At 38.3% G+C, this 22085-nt stretch overlaps 1 protein-coding gene across 1 annotated transcript; it reads left to right on the top strand.

The window, feature by feature from the left end:
* The first annotated feature begins 5765 nt into the window (after window positions 1–5765).
* Window positions 5766–9685, top strand: LOC107050476. The gene has a single exon (XM_015274222.3). It carries the CDS (start codon window positions 6127–6129, stop codon window positions 9445–9447), a length of 3321 nt encoding a protein of 1106 aa, XP_015129708.2. The 5' UTR covers window positions 5766–6126; the 3' UTR covers window positions 9448–9685.
* Window positions 9686–22085: the final 12400 nt, after the last annotated feature.

Here is a 22085-nt window from a genome sequence, read left to right as displayed (position 1 = left end):
TGTGTGGCTAATGACCTTGCTGATAAAAACAAGGCAAAGAAGTGGTTAATAAAGATATTAAAGAACGCTGTTCCCAGCACTGACTCCTGAGGGGCACCACTCATTGCTGATCTCCGTCCAGGCATTGAGCCATTGACCACCACCCTGTGGGTATGATCTCATAACCAGTTTGTCATCCTTTGAACAATTCACCTGTCAAATCCATATATCTCCAATCTAGAGAGAAAGATGTTGTGGGAGAACGTGTCCAAGACCTTACTGAAGTCCAGATGTTGTTTGATTTGTTTGTTTTCTTGTTTACTTTCACAAATGCTGGACTCTATACTTCTTGTTTTTAAATGTAGGCATTTTAAAATTTTAAATCAGGCATTTACTACTAATATCTTCTAAACTAGAAAATGTTAATTAAGGATCACTTTTTGAAAACTGGAATATAAAGACTTTATCTTTTATGCTTTTGCATTCTTTTGAATTCTTACCATAGCAAATGAAAGAAGTGGAAAACTGTAGTGCAAATTTCTCTGAGAAATAAGATAAACAACTGTGTATATACTGAGCAGGAAACTGAACAAAAAAAAGGTAAAATTTTAATCATTCCCATTCTCCCTTCATAATGTCTAAACATACAAGCTGGTGAATACAACAGCTTTTTGGAACAATACAGTCTTCAAAATACCGCCTATAAACTGAATGCAAGGGATACTTGGACAAAGAACTTATTCATATGAATGAGTGTGCCTTGCTTATATAAAGTCCAAGGTGAACTAAAGAAAATAGCATGCATAAAGGCTAAGCTGCCCATATGGTCCATCTACAGCTAATTAAGTGGCAAACACAAAAGTATCTCTGATGCTGCCAACAAAACTGCCTTCAGAGCTTGCCATAGGCTCAAATTTAGATTGCTGAAGGAAAATCTTCTGCATATTGGCATCAGTTTCTTCTGATGCTCATCTGAAAAACAGAGTAAATTTCACAAGGTTCATCTGTAAATGAAAACAAGAGTATGGGGATGGTTATCCAAGAATATTGGTAATAATGGGATATAGATTTCTAAGGAGCATACCACCAGAGTAATCCAGACTGGAGAAGTAGTAATCATTCAGTAGTATTCTTTCCATCATCTTTCTGGTGAAAGACCTGTAAGGTTATGTGTTGAAGCATTTGTGTTTTCAGACAACACTAAGAGATAATTTCATTCTATGAATCTGTCAAACAAACAGGTCCTTTTTTGAGGTTCTTTTCCACCCAGGCCATTCTATGATTCTATGTCTCAAGGGAGGGTCAGGTTGGATATTAGGTTCTTCACCATGAGGGTGGTTGGATACTGGCTCAGGCTTCCCAGGGAAGTGATCATGACAGCAAACGTGCTGGAGTCCAAGGATTTGGGCATCTCTCTCAGGGTTTGGATTTTTAGATAGACCCATGTGAAGCCAGGAGTTGAACTCAGTGATCCTCATGGGTCCCTTCCAATTCAGGATATTATCTGATACTCTGATTCTAGGAACATATAATGTTTCAACTATTAAGATACAGAAAAAAAAGAAATCTTAACTAAAAACATTTTGATTCAATTGTTTATCCTTCTTTAAAATATTTTTCCATTTGTACATTTGCCTAATTAATTAGAATTTGTTTGTTTTTGTTTAAATGTTTTCCCTAGCAACTGCTTTTTTCCCAGGAATCTGTGGTATTTTGTAATCTTACAGAAACTAGTTGGAAAAAGCAAAACAGAAAAAAAGGTTGAGAGTTTGAGACAGTTATCCTTTCAATTAAGTTATTATGTAGTCACCAGAAGATATGAAATAAGACATAACTCTTTCAGAAATGAAGTAGCTTAAAACTTCTTTTTGGTCATTAATTCAAATCTGAGAATCAATTCAAAATTCAGCTTATGTAAAATGGAAAACCATTAATAATTAGCATTGCTGAAAGCTCTTTAAGGCATGCAAAGTCAGTTGGTGTTCCATTCCCCAGCAAGTGTTTAAACAAATACTGCTGATCTTGTGTTAGAATAAAGATGCCACTCTTTCTACTGCTGCTGTGTCTGGGAGTACTTGTAAAAAATGCATGTTCTCAAGAAAACCACAGTGCTGGCTGCAATATTAAAAGAAACAAAGGTGCCCTGGAATGGAACAAACAGATAATCCTCTTCCATAGGAAGTGTAATTATACACAGACTTTCAATTGTACCCAGAAGGCAACCTTTATTTATGGCACTTTTTCAACTACATCTTGAATGATATAATGAAAGCTGTTTGCTCTGTTTATTATAAAAGAGAGAATACTCACAAACCCAGAGTCTATGTTGGCTAATGTGCTTTTAGTTTCCATCTGCAAGTACAGCACCAGTGTATTCTAGTGACTGCAGCCAAAGTAAAATTAAAAAAAAAAAAAAAAAAAAAGTAACAAGGAAGCCACTAATCTTGTTGGACACTGTACACCATTTTGTCTTTTTTTTTCCCTCTTCTAATTCTGTGTGGAACGAGAGACAATTTAAAGCCCACAACTTGCATATAGAAATACAGTGTATTTATTTTCTCCAAAGCCAAATTTCACAGTTATCACTGTTGAGGTAAAAGCTAAAGTCTTTTTCAGATAAAAATATGTACTTGTTTGATAAAACTGAATTTGAGTGGAATATGAATTACCAAAGAGGGATTGCTAACACACCAGGTGATACTCAGACTCAAATAACTAATAGAGATCAAAGCTTGAACTATGTTGAACATCACTGTTAGCTGTTCTGAATATACCACATCTCCAAGCAAAAACAACAAATCTGTATTTTTCAGATTAAACAAATAGATATTATATTCAAGTTCTTTGTTCCAGGATCTTGAAAGCTCAGGACTATAGCCATCCTAAGACTTACCAAGAGTCAGTAGGGAGGCAGAGAGAGTGCCTAACCCAACTATGAAAGCATTCAATGTGAAGGTGCACTTTAAAAAAAGAGTGGAGGTTTATCCATAGATCAGATATATGACTTGGAGATTTCACCTTGATTAACATCTTAGAAGGGTAAAATACTGTGATTAGAGTTTTTTTATTATTATTTTTAATGTGTTTTTTTTTTAATTGAATTAAAATATGTTATCCAAATATTCATTATTCAAGGATATGAAAGAGTTTGATACTTACATCTTGTTGATAGAATAAAAACACGATAGAAAGGACACATGACAGGGAAATGGAAGGCAAATGAAAGAGGAGTTAAGTTATTACGTTAGAAAAGGAGAAAGGTTGTAGAACTGGGAATCTGTAGCCGCTGATTTGAATTACTCCCTCATATGTCAGTGGATAGGATTCTGTTTCCTAGTGCTAGTGACAAGCCAGGAGCATACTTAGAAGCTATGTGAGAAGATAGCTCAGCTCTTTTATTCATGTCATCTCTATTTACCCTACTTTTTGTTTCAGAAACCTTTGCTGAAATGAATGTTCCCTGGCACTTCATAACACTTTGGATTACAGTAACACCATGGAATTCAATGAAGGGTTTTCTATTCAGATTTTTTAAATTCTCATCAACTTTGTTAAATATTAAAAGGATCCTTATAATATAACATCTATTGTTTCTAAGCTATTAATTCCAGAAATATGTTGTTTAAAATTAGTCTTAGGAAGGTAGGCTGATCACGAGCCCACTCAAAACAAAGCAAACAAAAAAAACCTTCAGCAAGAAAGGAGTCACAGAAGCTTGTGTTTCTTTTGCTAAAAAAAAATATTCTCACTTCTCAATATTGATCATACTATTGAAACAAAAGCATTGATTTACTAATATTCCTATCCTAGGAAGTTGTCCAAAGAGAACTCAGTATAAGTGCCATTTTACCAACAGGCCTCACTGATAGTAAATAGTGAAGTTCATAAATTGAAAAATCCAGATCTAAAAATCCAGATGTTATCAATGTATTTCCCACTCTGATAACATTCTTAGAACATTCATGTAATTGACAATTGACAATAACATACATCTTCAGAAAAATTCAGCAGTTTGAATTCAGCATATTGAAGAGATCATATACAGCTTGACTTAAATATTGTTTCCCAAGCTGCATAATTCAAGATTTCACCAAAACCTAATTGCTGGGAATGTAACATCTCCAAAGAAAAAATAAAATATGGGTGGATTTCTTCCCTGATGTACTTTCCATCTTTGTCAACATTTGAGATCTTTCATGAGGTTAACTTCAGATTCAGGTTTAGGGACAGGCTTAGGTTTAAGATTAGGATTAGGTTTAAGAGAGAAATAGAGCTTGTAGGTGGTATAGAGCTATGAAGGAGAGGGTTATGCTGCAGATTTTTTTTTCTGAGAACTTCTCATGTTGCCCATGCCTAGGTATCTACTGTAAGAGAGGAAGTGGTGGACTGGTTTTGCAAGCAAACAGTACACAGTGATGTGAACAAAAAAGGTGTCAAAATGAGCAAAAGTTTTCCCTGAATGAGAAAAATTGCCTTAGTTTGTTGTTGACATAGCACTGGGACAGGTTGTCTGGAGAACAGTCCAGAAATAAGGAGACTCAGGGGAGACCATACTGCTTTCCACAACTACTTGAAAGGAGGTTGTGACAAGGTGGAGTTCAGCCTCTTCTCCCAGGTAACTAGTGATAGTATGAGGGGAATGGCTTTAAGTTGCACCAGAGAAGGTTCAGGTTGGATATTAGGAAAAAGGTTATTCTCAGAAAGATTGGTAATGCATTGGAACAGCCGGCCCAGGGAAGCGGTGGAATCACCATCCCTGGAGGTTTTCAAGAAGGATATAGGTATAACACTTAGGGATATGGCTTAGTAGACATGGTGGTTATATGTTGACAGTCGGACTAGGTGATCTTTGCATTCATTCCCAATGTTAATGATTTATGATACTGTGCAAGGATGTGGAGTCTCCTTGTAGTATTCATATTGAAAGAAGCTGATATCCTTTTCATCATCTTTCAGCCAGAGAGTTAAATGGACGTACAAACTCTGCTACCTATCCTTGGGATAATCTTCCCAGTGAAAATGCTATAAGGTTACGTGCTGAAGCATTTGCATTTTGAGCCAGCACTAAGAGAGAATTTCATTCTATAAAGAAGTCAAACAAACATCAAATTTTGTCTTCTTTGTTTCTCTGTTGTTGTAATTTGTGACTTTCTTTGTCTTCTTCTGTCCTTCTGCCTTCATATCCCACTCCTACCTTGCCTCTACTGTTCTACTAATTCTTATCCTTTATACTCCACCCTCCATCCAAACAAGGGAGTTGGAATGTATTTCTTGAGAGTCCTTCACTGCTAAAACCTCCAGAATGATATTCCAACTTCCTTTATTTAAAAGGTCAATATGTGTTTTTGGGAGGTAGAGGTAAGCTTTGAGTATGTTTCAGATAAAATGGGCAATATTATGGAGAAACTTAGCTACAAATGGAGTCTTTACTACTTTCACCTACTTTTCCTATAAATTTTTGCAAGTATCAACCTTCCTTTGACTGTTAAGTCTTGATAGTGGATCTTTTGCTCTGATGGATAGATGAATGTTAATGTAAACAATAGTCATTAGCATGTGCTGAAATTGTGAAGGTTTTCTAAGCAACAGAATCTAAATGCAATTAACAATCAATTAAAAACTTTGGATTAGTGATAGGACAAGCATTTTGAAAAAAAGATTTTATAATCAGTTATTTACACAGTGTTGTATGCGTAGCGAGGGAAACGAGGTGTGTTGTAGGCGTAGCGAGGGAAACGAGGTGTGACGCGTGCAGGTTCCTATGCCACCTGTGTGTTATGCCACCTGTGTGTGCCAAGTGTAACTTCGTGATTGGAGGAAACACTTGTATTTAAACACGTAGCCTATAGCAATAAACGCCATTTGCCTCACTTACTCCTGGGGTCTGGGTGAGCATCTGGCCCCGACCTGGTAAAGGGTCGGTTTCGCCCAGCAGTAAGCCCTACATGTGGACAGAGGACGAACACCGGACGAGCGAACGGAGACTACATGCAACAAGTGGTGACCCCGACGTGATCTGTCTGCTGAGGGTGGCTGCCCGGCGTGCCCGTGACGCGGAGAAGAGCCTATGAGGTGGCGGCAGGTCGCGCACGGAAGACGTATTGCGGTTAAGAGCCTGCGAGGTGGCGGCAGGTCGCATACGTAACAATGGACCAAGTCATTAAGGTACTTGTGCAGTTTTGTAAGGACTACTGTGGAAAATCTACTCCTTCCCGGAAGGAGATCGCGACAGTTTTGTCGCTATTAAATGAGCTGGGGGAGCTGGAGTCTCCCCGCCACGTTTTGGATTCGAGTAGGTGGGACTTGCTCACCTCGGCGCTATGCCAGCGCGCCATGGCCAGTCAGAAGGCTACGGAACTTAAAACGTGGGGACTGATGTTAGGAGCCCTTAAGGCGGCCAGGGAAGAGGACAAACTTGGGGCGGTCATGAGCGGGGAGGGAGCTTCGGGGAGCGGGTCTTTGGAGTTTTGCAGGTCCGGCGCTCAGACCGGCGCTCAGACGACAGCGAATAAAACGGCGACGGAGAGAGAGGAAGATTGCGAGAAGGACAAAGAAGAGTCGCAGAGGCTCGGGGGGGGTGCAACGGCACCGACGGCCCCTCCTAATTCTATTGCGCTGTCGCTGCCCCCTCCCTACCCTAAGCAGCCGTTATATCCTTCCTTGGCAACGACATCGGAGCAGGGGGCGGGACCATCCCCAAAAGGAAAGGAGGAGGGGAGACTTAAGCTTACTGATTGGGGGCAGATCAAAGAGGAAGTGGCACAGAAAGGCCTGGCGGCAACTTATACACTCCCAGTTGTTGTCTCGGAGGAGGGAGGCCCAATCTGGGTCCCGTTGGACCCAAAGGGGGTAGCAAGGATGATTGAGGCAGTAGAAAAGAAAGGGCTGAAGTCGCCATTGACGATGAATGCCCTTGAGGCCCTCACAGCATCGGGCCCAATGCTGCCTTATGATATTGAAAATTTAATGCGCATGGTGTTGAAACCAGTGCAGTATACGCTCTGGAGAGAGGAGTGGCATACCAAATTAAAACAAATGCTGATTACGGCACAGGGTGATCAAAGAAACCCCATATATGGGTCCGATATACAGAGATTAACGGGCAATGCACCAGGTCTGCTGACCCCTCAAGCACAAGTTTGTCAACTTAGACCAGGAGAGTTGATAGCGACTACGGACGCTGCAATAGACGCGTTCCGAAAGCTTGCAAGGAGTGCTGAGCCCACTACTCCGTGGACAGAGATCGCGCAAGGCCCCACAGAGCCGTTTCAGGAGTTTGCAGACAGACTAATTAAGGCAGTGGAAGGCTCGGATCTGCCCAGAGCAGTTCATGGTCCCGTCATCCTGGATTGCTTGTATCAGAAGTCCAGTGAAGGGGTGCAGGGGATTTTGCGAGCGGCGCCGGGGAGGCTCCAAACCCCTGGTGAGGCCATCAAGTATGTCCTAGATAAGCAAAAGGCCTGCCCGTCTGTGGCAGGGGAGGTAGCTGCGGCGGTAGCAGGAGTGATGATGGCCTGTAGGGAGGCGGACCATCGTAGTGCGGACCGACAGTTAGGACCTTGCTTTAAATGTGGTCAAGCGGGCCACATTAGGGCCCAGTGCAGAATGGGTACAGGTGGATGCGTAACATGTCAGCAGTGCGGGCGGAAGGGTCATGCAGCACCGCAATGCAGGGCCCGTAGGCCTCCACGCCAGGGAAATAACAACGGGAGACAGTCCGAGCACGGTGACTTCATTTTTCGACCTATGCAGGCCCCTGACCTAAGTTTACCCATGGCGGCGCTGTCTCTAAATACCCATGAGCGCCCTCTGGTGAAAGCCACTATTTCTTGCACCAACCTCCCGCCGGATTTTCAAGGCCCTCGATCTATCTTTGTCACTGCCCTCATAGATTCCGGCGCCGACGTTACTGTAGTCGCGGAAACAGAATGGCCATCCTCGTGGCCCGCGGAGGCCTCGCAGTCTATTATGGGGGTTGGAGGGGCGACCCCCTCACGCCGGTCTACCAATGAGGTACAAGCGGTTGTGATTAACAGGGATGGCTCCTTAGAGAAACCGGCGTTGCTTACACCATTGGTGGCGCGTGTCCCCGGAACTCTTCTGGGGCGGGATTTCTTGCGACAGATAGGCGCTCGCATTACAAATACAGCCAGCCAAACAGCATGCTTGATACAGGCTCTAAATACAACCCTCCCTTGGGACCCCCAAGAATTGGATATTTTAGGGTCCCAGATGATCAAGAACGGAACAACACGTACGTGTGTTACCTTTGGTTCGGTGTGCTATAAAGAGAACAATCGCAGTAGAGTCTGTCACAATTTTGATGGGAATTTTAATGGGACTGGTGGGGCGGAAGCAGAATTGCGTGACTTCATAGCAAAATGGAAAAGTGATGACCTTCTTATAAGACCCTATGTCAACCAATCATGGACGATGGTAAGTCCAATAAACGTAGAGAGTTTTTCAATAAGTCGTAGATATTGTGGATTCACCAGTAACGAGACTCGTTACTATAGAGGGGACCTTTCTAATTGGTGTGGTTCAAAAAGGGGAAAATGGTCAGCAGGGTACAGCAACGGGACAAAATGTTCCAGCAACACGACGGGTTGCGGTGGTAATTGCACGACGGAATGGAATTATTATGCATATGGGTTTACCTTCAGGAAACAGCCAGAGGTGTTGTGGAACAATGGGACTGCTAAGGCACTCCCTCCAGGTATTTTCTTGATTTGTGGGGACAGGGCTTGGCAAGGCATCCCGCGTAATGCCTTGGGAGGGCCCTGTTATCTAGGACAATTGACTATGCTCTCTCCTAACTTTACCACCTGGATAGCATATGGGCCGAACATTACAGGTCACCGCCGTAGCAGGCGCTCGCTGAGTCGTCTCTCGCCTGACTGCGGTGATGAGCTACAGCTATGGAGTGTGACAGCCCGGATATTTGCTTCTTTCTTTGCTCCTGGTATAGCCGCAGCACAGGCCTTAAAGGAGATCGAACGATTGGCATGTTGGTCGGTTAAGCAAGCAAATTTAACATCATTAATATTGAATGCGATGCTGGAGGACACGAGCAGCATCCGGCACGCAGTGTTGCAGAATCGAGCAGCCATCGATTTCTTACTCCTGGCGCAGGGACACGGGTGTCAAGACGTGGAAGGGATGTGTTGCTTCAATCTCAGCGATCACAGTGAGTCCATTCACAAGGCGCTCCAAGCCATGAAGGAACATACAGAGAAGATACGGGTGGAAGATGATCCCATAGGGGACTGGTTTACGCGCACGTTTGGTGATCTAGGAAGGTGGCTCGCGAAAGGTGTTAAGACGCTACTGTTTGCCTTGCTTGTCATAGCCTGTCTATTAGCTATCATTCCATGTATAATCAAGTGCTTTCAGGATTGTCTATCGAGAACAATGAATCAGTTTATGGATGAACGCATAAAATATCATAGAATTAGGGAGCAGCTGTAGGTTCCGAACGCGATGTGACGGGAGCTATCGGCATAGGGAGGGGGAGATGTTGTATGCGTAGCGAGGGAAACGAGGTGTGTTGTAGGCGTAGCGAGGGAAACGAGGTGTGACGCGTGCAGGTTCCTATGCCACCTGTGTGTTATGCCACCTGTGTGTGCCAAGTGTAACTTCGTGATTGGAGGAAACACTTGTATTTAAACACGTAGCCTATAGCAATAAACGCCATTTGCCTCACTTACTCCTGGGGTCTGGGTGAGCATCTGGCCCCGACCTGGTAAAGGGTCGGTTTCGCCCAGCAGTAAGCCCTACATGTGGACAGAGGACGAATACCGGACGAGCGAACGGAGACTACATGCAACAACACAGTTAAATAGCAAATAAAATTGCTGGAGTAGACATGACCTTTTAAAACCCTCTGTGTAAGGTAAGTTTCTTTTTTCACCATGAGTAACCAGAAATTGTGAGAGAAAATGATTATGAACATTAACACATACTGATTCCAGCAAACACTAGGGGATCTGACCAAGCCATGACAGTGACCACTAATCAGAGTGGCAGTGTAGGGAGTAGTCACTCAAAACTCAGACGATATAGTATGTGCTCACAGTTACCAAAGGTGAAAGCTGTATGATCTGAAGAAAAGTATCTTTCAAAAGTAAATAAGCTCTAGATGAGGATTTTGAGCCTTAACTTAGAGTTAATTTCTGTTTTTAAAAGATGGTCTTTTTCTTTAAAAGTGAACTGTATTTGTTTTGGGAATCAAGGCTTGCTACAAGTCCGGTCAAAAAAAATTCTAATCAGATAGACAAATAAGCAGTATGACCTCAGATTAAAAATTATTTCAAAATACATTCACAGATGAATTGAGAAGTCAGAACCACTTTTCATGACGTAATAATAACAGCTTCACTTTCTTTATCTGCAAAGTCTGACTCAGAATAGAATAGTTATTGCTTGAATTTTATATTTTATTACAGTGCTTGACTTGAAAATATACTCCACAGTCAGGAAAATTCCAAAGTCTAATTTTCTGAACCTCCTTTAGTTATTCCTATTAGTAGGAAAAAAAATCTGAAAAGCATATTCTGTAAGTTGATAATTACTGAATTCCAGTGTGTACAGTCATAGCATCTGAACTGTTCCTAAGTGAAAACAGTCCAGTGCAGCTCCTAAACTATGTGACAGGCAAACAAGTAACTTTCAAGTCAAGGCTGAAAAACAGGGACACAACACTTCTTGTAGAATCCCAGTGAAGCAGAAATCTGTAGGTAAAAACAAACTTTTCTTTCTGTGAATAATTTTGGAAAAATATGACATAATTATCTAGCTCTTAACACAGTACCAGGAGATAGAGTAGCTAGCTCATTCCTTCTGGTAACTCAAAAGAACCCCTCTATATCTATATTTTGAGATATTCATAGTATAAATGAAATCTAGTATACTGTCAGATTTGAAGACTTCTTTATTGTTGTTGTTGTGGTGATGGTGTTGCTATAATTTTTAAGTAGACTAGTCCTTGAAGAATTTCTCTTAAAACACCCATCTGAGGAAAATTACATATTTATAAATCTCATATATCCTATATTCCAAAATATATCTTGCTACACAGAGAAAACAAACAAACAAAAAGAAATTTGTCTGTTTTCACACAAACTTGCTTTATATTGTTTGTATATATTCAGAATTTGCTATGCATTTTCAGAAGTTACTATGCTATTTTTCTGCAAAAGCAAAATTAAAAGGATCATACTTATTCTGATACTCAAAAATATGTAACAACAAGAAGTTATTTATTACTACTGACAAAAACCTCTATATGGTAAGCAGTGTAAATTCCTCAGCATTTATGGCTTCCACTGTATATAATGAGAACTTGAAGTGTGTTAACACACTTTTTACTGAAATACTTTTTCTATTAACAATATTTTAGATGTTCAAATATTGACAAATACTATTCATACAACAGCCTGCAATGTTAAGGCATTTACCTCTTTTTAAGACTCTTATTTTTTTAAAACAGGTTTCGCATCTTCTGTCAGTCACATAGAAAATAAATTGAAGACATGCTTTTTACTTCCATATACTTAAATGCTTGATAGTTGCCCATATGTAGTCAATAGGAAGAGCTCAAATGGCTTGAGTGATGCACATTGATTTTTCTAGTGTCAAACTTCATGTATGCATATAGTCCCATTTTCAATGTTTCAAATAGATCCCAAATGCAATCTATATATAATACATCCCCTGATACTGTAAATGTAACTATCTTAAGGAAAAAATAATAATAATTTCACAAAATATGAGTACATATGGATGGAAAACTTTCACAAGACATCACTCAAGTCTCTTGTTTGACAGGTTCTGGGTCAAATAATCCCTCTTATAAATATGTCATACTTAAACAACATGAGAGACACTGTGAAAATACAAAGTATGAAATAGGAGTCTACAATTGCAAGCATATAAACTGATAAATATCTCTTTACAGTGCAATAAATTTTAGACAATCTCAAAGGCCACTTCTCAGATACAGAGGTAGATAATCCACAGCTATTTTGCCCAGTAGTTTGTTCAGTGGTGGTGTTCACCACAACTACCCTCCCCTCCAAAAATCCAACCATATTATAGGCTGCATCAAAAGAAGTGTGGCCAGCAGGTCAAGGAAGATGATCCTGCCCCTGAATTGCACTGGTGACACTTAACCTGGAGTACAGTGTCCAGATGTGAAGTCCTCAGTACAGGGGAGAAAATGACATGTTGGAGCAGATAGACTGAAATGGTGGTGAATGCTCTGTCTTTGAAGAGATTCAAGACCTTACTGGATGGACTCTGAGCAACCTGAGGCTGTCAATGTGGTTAAGGCTGTCGATGTGGTCTACCTGGACTTCAGTAAAGTCTTTGACACTGTCCCCCACAACATTTTCATGGAAAAGCTGGCTGCCCATGGTTTGGATGGGCGTACGCTCTGCTGGGTGAAACACTGGCTGGATGGCGAGGCCCAAAGAGTTGTGGTCAATGGAGTTAAATCCAGTTGGTGACTGGCCACGAGCGGTGTCCCCAGGGCTCAGTACTAGGGTCACTTCTATTTGACATCTTTATTAATGATCTTGATGAGGGGATGGAGTGCACCCTTGGTAAGTTTGAAGACAACACCAAGTTGGGAGGGAGCATTGATCTGTCTGAGGGGAGAAAGACACTACAGTGGGACCTGGATAGACTGGATTGATGGGCCAAGGATAACTGTATGAGTTTCACTAGGGCCAAGGGCCAGGTCCTGCATTTTGTTCACAACAACCCCAGGCAGTCCTACAGGCTTGGGGAGGAGTGGCTGAAAGCTGCCTGACAGAAAGAGACCTTGGTGTAGTGATGGACAGTTGGCTGAATATGAGCCAGCAGTGTGCCCAGGTGGCCAAGAAGGCCAATGGCATCCTGGCTTGTATCAGGAATGGTGTGGTGAGCAGGACTAGGGAAGTAATCCTGCCCCTGTACTCAGCACTGGTGAAGACCCACCTTGAGTACTGTGTTCAGTTTTGGGCACCTCAGTACAGGAAGGACACTGAGGTGCTGGAGCAGGTCCAAAGAAGGTCAACAAAACTGGTGAAGGGCTTGGAGAATATGCCCTACAAGGAGCAACTGAAGGAACTGGGGCTGTTCAATCAGGGGAAAAGGAGGCTGAGGAGGGAGACCTTATTGCTCTCTTCCAATATCTGAAAGGTGCTTACAGCAAGAGCGGGCTTGGTCTCTTCTCACTGGTGGCAGGTGAGAGGATGAGGGGAAATGGCCATGAGCTGTGCCAGGGAAAGTTTAGGTTGGTTATCAGGAAACACTTCTTTACAGAAAGAGTTGTTGATCACTGGAATAGTCTTCTCAGGAAGGTGGTTGAATCGCCATCCCTGGATGTTGTTAAAAACTGTTTGGATGTGGTGCTCAGGGACATGATTTAGCAGAGCGATGTTAGAGTTAGGGTAGTATCGTTAGGTTGTGGTTGGACTTGATGATCTTTAAGGTCTTTTCCAACCCAAGTGATTTTATGATTCTATTCTATGATCTAGCTGTAGATGTCCCTGTTCATTGCAGAGGACTTGGACTAGATGATCTTTCATGGTCTGTTTCTATTCAAATGATTCTATGATTCCATGTTTGTCTTTCTAGCATTCCTTTCCACCAAAAGATAACTCATGAATACATTACGTAATTTCAGTCAAATCTGATAGAACGTTAGAATCTTGATGGCTATTACAATGCCAATAATTTTATGTTGGGATCAGTTGCTAAAAGATGAAGAGGCAAAAGATAGTTCACTAAAACTGAAGTGAGGAATTAGCTGTTCATAGAGGCTGACAACAATCAGGAGGCAGCATCTAGAATGCCAGTGAGAACAAACATGAAAAGGATCCAAAGGGACTCCAATACAAGAACAGAAAATTCTGCCTTTGTTTCAAATTGTAGCTGAAATAGAAGCGTAACAAGCTGAGAGTTTGATAAAGTCAAGATGTAAGGTGCATCAGGAAGCACTTGAGAAAAGAGAGAGATTGGAAATAAACTCATAGAGTTTAGCAAAGGAGATATCTTTGGAACTGGTGACAAGTTAGATACACTATAGGCTCTTAGAATAAGTAAGGAAATTATTGGTAGAGGAAGAATGTATTTTATAAATGCAATTGATAGATTTTTGGGAGGTTGCAAATTCATGTACAACCACTGTTGACAGCAATTTGACTGAAATATCTTAATTTAACTTCGGTAACTCTTTACAAAACAATATTAGGAAAATATATGAAGGCTGAATTTACTATGATTGTAACAGATAATTACAAAATTAGATGTCATTCAAATAAATAAATAAATACAAACTAAAAATCCAATACAAAACATAGAATTACGGCCTGAAAACTGTGACAGGCTATTTACAGTGTTTTCATTGTACGACTGTACACTGTTAAGAAAACTTGTTCCTTTTTTTTTTCTATTTTTTTTTTTCTTTTTGTGACTGCATACAATCAATCCTTTCTGATACAGACCTTCAAGGCACTGCTGTGTTTCTAGAATACCTCAAAAAAATGGAATTCATAAACTAATGTAGTTTAAGCAGTCAGGGGTTTTGAAAGAATTTAATCTATATATGACATGAACATGAGTTTGAAGCAAAAGTGTGGAACTGAGTTACTCCATATGGAAAATTTCCACCCATTCACATTCATCAACACTTCTTGAAAACTAGTGGATACCAAACAACGGATGTAAACACAGTGTGACAGTGGGTGTGTGCTTCAGCAGTGGCAACAGAGATGTGAAAAACAAGCCACTTTTGGAAAGCCATATAAAACTATCACATCATAAAACTAAGAGCAACTTGATTGCCAGATTATGTCCAGGGAACTCCGTACTGAGCTGAATATAAATTTCTGTGAATTGGAAATGATGGTGGAAATTCGGGAATATCTGGAAGTTTGTATCAGGTGGGTCCTGTGAATATTAAACAGGAACAAAAAGAACACAATGCAAGTTTGTCAGGACATATTGAACCAACATGAGGCTGGAGGTGACAATTTCTTTGATTGCATCTCCTTTGGTATGTGTTCATAAATAAAGCATTCTATTGTTGCTTAGTTAAGTATGACTTAGTTAACAATCATGTGACATGAAGTAGATAGCCAAGTAGATACAGCATATATTTTTTTCAGTTAAATCTACACTAGATAATGAGAATGATACATGGTAGTGTTCTTAAAGCTACTGTCTTTCTCTATGATCTGTTACAATAATACCAGAATAACATTACATCTGTTAACTGTCATGTTCTGTGCTATACATGCCAATGTACTTCTGGCTCAAAACTTTTGAAACATTTTAGATAACTTGTAAATACGTGCCTAATTAATTTTAATTAAATTATTAAAAATGGGAACAAAATTGCACAGGTAAATACAATAACAACAGAATTGCTAGATGTTGCAAATCTTAGACAATATGTGAAATATCATATGCACTAAAAAATATTTTTCAATACTCCCAATCAACTAAAATGCAAATTAGTGCACCTTAAATTAGCTATCTGATAAAGAAATCAATGTTTCCTGAAATTATTATGTGTATTTACAGAGGTGATACCAAGTTAGATACATACCTTAAAGAACCATGAGTCTTGATGATTTTCAAAACAAGAAATAAAAGTAAGTATTGGAAACAACAGTTTTAGAGACTCAGAATTCTATCTAATGTGTAGTACCTCCTTCATTCTACCTTTAGAGAATTGTGTTCTTGAGAGAGTATGAAATTAGAAATTCTCAGTAAAAATAAGTTGCTCTTGGAGCAGAAAAAATAATGAAGTTTTGTTCTCTGTAGATTAGTTTTATGGATGATTGACAGGAGTACCTGATAAAGTGTTAGATATGATTGGAGTTTTACCAATTTCAGAATGTTTGTAAGTTTTCCCTCTTTCTTTCCCTCACATTTATATGAATATAAGTGGAGGAATGCAGACAACTTATGAAATAGCTTTACTAAGAACCTAATACTTCTCTATGGTTTAATACTGTACAGCTGAGTAGAAGTGGCTGGGGGAAGTAAGAAGAGTGATATTTTTTGGTTGCTTGCAAGTTACTTAGGCACCTGACTTTAATTCTAGTACTTAGTATCTTCAGCCCAGTTCAGGGTGTTTTTCTGACTAGCAGCTTATTCCTCAAGAAATCAGTACAGACAGGTTCAATCCCTCTTTCCTCAGAGAAAATCATACGTAGATCAGTTTCATCCACACTTCATTAGTGCAACTCTCTCTGATGCCCTGGTGGCCCATTGACAGGATTAGCCATCATATTATTACTTGGACTTTTTTTAAAATTGTGTTAAAATGAAATCTCTGTTCAAATGCCCAAGAGGGGAGGGGAGGGGGGGGGGGGTGCGGAGGAGGAAGTCTCTTTGTCATAGCCTGCTGAGATTTGTAGATGTGTTTCTCTTAGAATATAGGACAGGTATGGCTTACATTTAGAAATCTTGGCAGACTGACAATGAAATCACACATTTTCCTTGTAAAGAATAATTCACAGTTTTAAAATCTTACTGAACACAGCTGTCTGAAATGCTAGTACTGGTAACAATATTACTGACCCCCCTTTTCAGGGTATATAACCAAATAATCCATTAAGGCCACGACAAAAACAAACAAACAAACAAACAAAAAAAGCAGTTACTGATGTATACAATGCATTGGATTCACTTAGGTTGTGTGTTTGATATATACAAATAATAAGACTAAGAATTGAATAAGTGGGAGTAAAAATGTAAATTCAAGAAATGGGACTGGGTAGACAAAATTGTGAAAAAGGGTAATAAAGACAACAGAAAGTTTAACTGTGAGTTATCTATACGTTCACAACCTAATTAATCAGCTCTGGGTGACAAATACATATTTTTTGCTGATTAAATGAATAAATACCTCTTTTTTTCACTGAAAATGATTTGGCCTAAAAGAAAGAAATCCAGCAATCAGTTATGCCCAAAATACTTAAATGAAACAAAGTAAGAAATATTCATTTTCAAATTTAATAATTCATTCATTTATTTTACTCAAGGTTAATATCAAAATATAATTATAAATTTGCAAGAAATTTCATCAGTAAGGCGTAATAGGGATCATCCTTGCCTCTTTTCTTCCTTTGCATCTTTTATTTCTTCTCCCCCTTAAAAATATTTATTTATTTATTTATTTATTTATTTATTTCTAGGCTTGAATCTGTGAACATTTACTGTCACTGCAATTCTGAATTTTCAATAAATTGTATATATGTAGGAAGAGGTCAGAGGTAAAACTGCCAAGCCATGAACATGGCCTAACTGCCACCAAATTATCACAACTTTTTAGTCACAAAACAAACAAACAAACAAAAACCTAAAAAGCTAAAAAATATTGGCTTTGTTGTTACTTTTTTCCTCAGATTAAAGTTTGAACAAGATATGGAAGCATTTCTGGTATTAAAAGGAACATAGGGCAATAAACATGACATAATTTGTAAAGAAAAGCACAATAGAAAGTTTAGAAGATTATGACTGCTACTTCTTGTTTGTTACAGCAAAACTGGTGGAACTGGACAGATATTTATGAGTATGATTCAAGAACACTTAAATATGAGTGACATAATAAAATCAATTAATCTCTATTTTTTAAGAGAAGAAATCCACCCCCCCTCCCTCCTTTGATATAATCAGATGACCTGAGAGATTCTGAGAGAACAAATCTGTAAGTCAAAATAAGGGAGAATTAGTATTGTTCAACTCTGAGCAGATTTCCTCTGTTAATTTTACATTTGAAATGAGATCATTTTTCTCTAATTTGTTAGCTCTATAAGTGGAAACAACTTTGCTCCAAGAAACACTGAAAAAGAAAATTGTTCCCTTTCTTCATTTTCTGAGAGATAGCAATGAAAACCACGAATCTTTAGATAATATCTTTAGAAAGGTAGCACAAGGAAAAGTATGTATGCTCAGAATTTTTTTGTGTAAAGCATTAGTTGATTAAAACATGACTAGACTGGTGACTTAGTTATAATTACATGATATTTAATACATTGTGTTTCATATTTTATATTTAATTTGTTGAAGAAATTTATTTTTCCTCATGAGCAGTAATTACCAGTGAAGGAGTCCAATAAAGGAAATTCAGTTAAATGTAACAGAGCAGCATGTCTTTTAATGTCATTTCGTACTCAATACAGTAATGGTGCAAAAAGAAAACTTATTAAAAGTCACATAGGAGTATAAAAAAAAAAATCCTTTTCTTAGTATTTTCATTAATTTAGAAAAGAAAAAGGTTGGAGATGTGCTGCTCTCATTCAGTTTTATATCAGTGCCTAACAGGCACTGAAGTGGAACTTGAGAAAGTCACAGCTGATCAAAGCTAAATGTTGTAGCAGCACATACTATAGAAATCGGATGACGAATATAGAATCCATGAAATGGTTTGGTTACATTTTCAGAAGATAATTCTAGTATTTCCGTATGTGTAGAAAAAAAGATTAATATTCAAGACATTGATACTCAAGACAAAAATGTAGGCACACCAAAGATCTCAGTAGCAAAGTTAATTTGTACAACTACGGTATAAGACGTAAGAAGTTTAAATTAGTTTACATTAGATAAATGTTTAAGAATCCTTCAGACAGTAAGATAGCACCAAAAAATTTAAAGTTGACAGTAAATTAGATCTCTGTGTATCAGTGTTGGAGGGAGGCAGCTGGAAGATGTTTCACCCCATCAGACACTACTCATGCGGTAGAATCAAAATACAGGTACAAGGAAATATACAAATCTTTTCTTAAATGTCATTACAAATACGTACTGTTTTCTTCACACCACTTTTTCATCTGGCTTTATTTGTTCTTCTCAAGCATGTCATAATTATTTTATAACTGTGAGATGAAGAAATAACAGACTTAGTCCCTCCTCATCTTTCCTGTAGGCCCCCTTCAGGTACTGGGGGACTGCAGTGAGGTTTCCCTAGAGTCTTCTTTTCTCCAGAACTGCTCAAGACCTCTGACCATCTTCATGTCCCTCTTCTGGACCCACTTGAATGGCTCTGTGTCATTCTTGTGTTGGGGGTTCCAGAACTTGGAACAGTACTCCAGGTGGGGTCATGGAAGAGCAGAGTAGATGGGCACAATCACCTCCCTCAGTCTGCTGGCCATGTTTGTTTTGATGCAACTCAGTATAAGGTTAGCCTCCTCACATGCAATTGCACATTACCACCTCATGTTGAATCTTTCATCAAACAACTTCCCCAAATATTTCTTCTCAGGACTCCTCTCAAGACATCCTCCACCCGAACTGTGGCTGTGCTTGAGATTGCCCCAACCCAGGTGCAGGACCTTCTACTTGACCTTGTTTAACTTCATGAGATTGACATAGGCCCACATCTCAAGCCTGTCCAGGTGACTCTGGATGGTATCCCTCTCTCTAACATGTCAGCTGCAACACTTGGCTTGGTACCGTCCACAAACTTCTCAGATTCTCTAAAGAAAAAAAAAATACGTAAAAAAAAAAAAAAAAGAATTTTGTCTTCTTTTAATTGTAACTTCATAATCTACGTGCAATCTACGTGCATTGTTTTTTAGTTATTTAACAGTTTTTATTATTTAAGACGTTAGATTAGTCTTACTTTAAATTTCTATCACAGTAACAGAGAGTCATGAGGCAAATTCTCTAAACTTGAAACATAAAAATGTAAAAATGTGATTAAGAATAAAAAAGACCAACTGTGAAAATGGACTTAGAGGTTGCTTCTGGAAAGAAAAAAAGAAAGAGAAAGAGAAAGAGAAAGAGAAAGAGAAAGAGAAAGAGAAAGAGAAAGAGAAAGAGAAAGAGAAAGAGAAAGAGAAAGAGAAAGAGAAAGAGAAAGAGAAAGAGAAAGAGAAAGAGAAAGAGAAAGAGAGAAAAAGAAATCATTTAAGCTTGAAATAAGCAAGGAAGAATTGAATGGATGCAAAATCCCTTTTGATCACGATTCTGTAGTTTTCTTAACAATATGAGTCTGTATTCTGAATAACATATTAGAAATACAGGAAAAAATGGAGTTAGGGATGCAAGGAAAAGCTGATTTACCTGTTCTGTCACTTGCTTTGTGCATCTGCAAAGTATCTGATAATTTCATTCTTAAACAAGGTGATTAAATAAGAATGTTTAAAAGGGAGGAGTAGGGCGTAGTTACAGTTTACTGTAACTGTTCATTTGAGCACCTTCTAAAAATATGTCTGAGTTGAAGCTGGTAAGAAGTTATCATTTAATGTGATGATAATGTAATAATCTCAACAAGAGATTATGTTCTGTTTCTAGAATAGAGGAAGACAACTAGAAGCCTAGAATAGGAATTAGAAATAATCAGAAATTCAAACGTTTCTGTACAGAAAACTACCTCTTTATTATGTTAGGTAACAAACACAAACTATAAAAGACAGAATATGGAAAGAATAAAATAAGACTCATATTTTGAAGTGAAATAAATTAAAAATATTGCTTTGGTTTCCATAACAAAATACTGAACCATGTTATATGGTATTGAACCTACCATTATGAAAAAAATAGAAAAGTGACATTTCATATAATATGAATTGTTAGTATTAGTTTACATTTAATAATATAAAAGGTGTAATAAAATATGAAAACGTTGTATACAAAAAAAAAAAAAAAAGAAATTCAAAATCAGTTTTATCTTGTTGTAATAAAACATTTTTATATTGTCAATTATAAAAGTCATACTTTATTATCTTTGGATGAATCAAGTTTTCACTCAACTTTTTTCATATTCCCAGCCAAATTATTTAATTATACTAGATAATATAGTACAGGTACACCTGAGAATAAAACTTAGTGTTGGTATTAAAGCATAGTCTATTTTGGACCCCCTTAGCAGGTTATGAACTGTATTTGGAATCTTATCGCCTTTCCTTCTGTTTAATTCTTATTCCATCTTAAAGGTAAGTTTAAAAGATAAAGTTCAATATAATGACTAGGGGAAAGCATAGTACTATAGTTTCCACTGCTGCTGACAGCCTGTGATGAAGGTCAGTCTTTTTTTTTTTTTTCCTAGCCTTCTACTTCATATGTTTTAAGACAATCACTTCTTATCCTTTCCACTGAACGACAAGTGAGAGGGCAAGTAAGTAGCTCTTACAGTATAAGTCAAACACTTCTTCTCAAATGTATGTTTAAAAGGTGATCAGCTCCAGCTTTACTAGCTCTGAACACATTTTCATTACCAGATTCTCATTAGTAACCCTCTTGAAACAAACAAACAAACAAACAAAAAAGTGAAGTTAGCTGGATAAATTGTTCCAAGAAGTTATGGCATTTTAAATGCCATAAAAATAATCTAAAGATCATGAATGAAAGAATATTTGGAATTCTTATTGCTCTGAGTTTGGTTTTGTTTCTTTAGGAGGCATGAAACAGAGCACCTACCCATCACTGGTCATTAAAAATGTAACAACACATTCTGCAAATGTAGTACCATGAATATGTAATTATATTATACCTACATATAAAGTGCAGTTCTGTTTAGACAAGTTTGTTCATTTAATCACTTTTTATTCTTTAACTGCTAAGTAACGATCATGTGTAAGGCTTGAGGTTTTTACTTTTCCTTGTTTGACAAAGCCTAATGTTTTGTATAAAATTGCTAGAAGGAATTTTTTTTTTAACATAATCAATACTTTATAAGCTGATCATTTTTCAAAGTCTTTAAATGAAATTTTAGAGAAGGACTATAATACTTAGAACCTCTCAGTAACCCTTCATTTTTGAGGGTTAAAATTTGGCTCAAGTATAATAGCAAAAATGGTTAATAGTGAGAAATTCATGGGCGCATCTAAATCTTGAATGACACTTCCACATCTCACCGTCATGCCTCAGATTGTCACAACCTCATCTCAGAGGTAACCTAATGAGAGAAATAATATAGAAGCTGCTGCCAAAACTGAAGCACTGATCTAAAAACACCTGTCTAAAGCACGTTCTAAGTGCACATAAATTGCTCTGTATATTAGTCTAACTATTCAAAATGAACATGTGAAGTAATAAACCCTTCCTAGAATCTGCCAGTCTAAAAATATACATCTTTGGCTTTAAAATATGATTCCTTACAAAACTCA

The sequence above is a fragment of the Gallus gallus genome, chromosome 1 (assembly GCF_016699485.2).
Source record: "Gallus gallus isolate bGalGal1 chromosome 1, bGalGal1.mat.broiler.GRCg7b, whole genome shotgun sequence".
In the NCBI taxonomy this organism is placed as follows: Eukaryota; Metazoa; Chordata; class Aves; order Galliformes; family Phasianidae; genus Gallus; species Gallus gallus.
This window is presented reverse-complemented; position numbering and strand designations above follow the sequence as displayed.

Coding starts and splice junctions, on each gene's coding strand:
- LOC107050476 (XM_015274222.3), top strand. CDS start 6,127: ATGGACCAAGTCATTAAGGTACTTGTGCAGTTTTGTAAGGACTACTGT.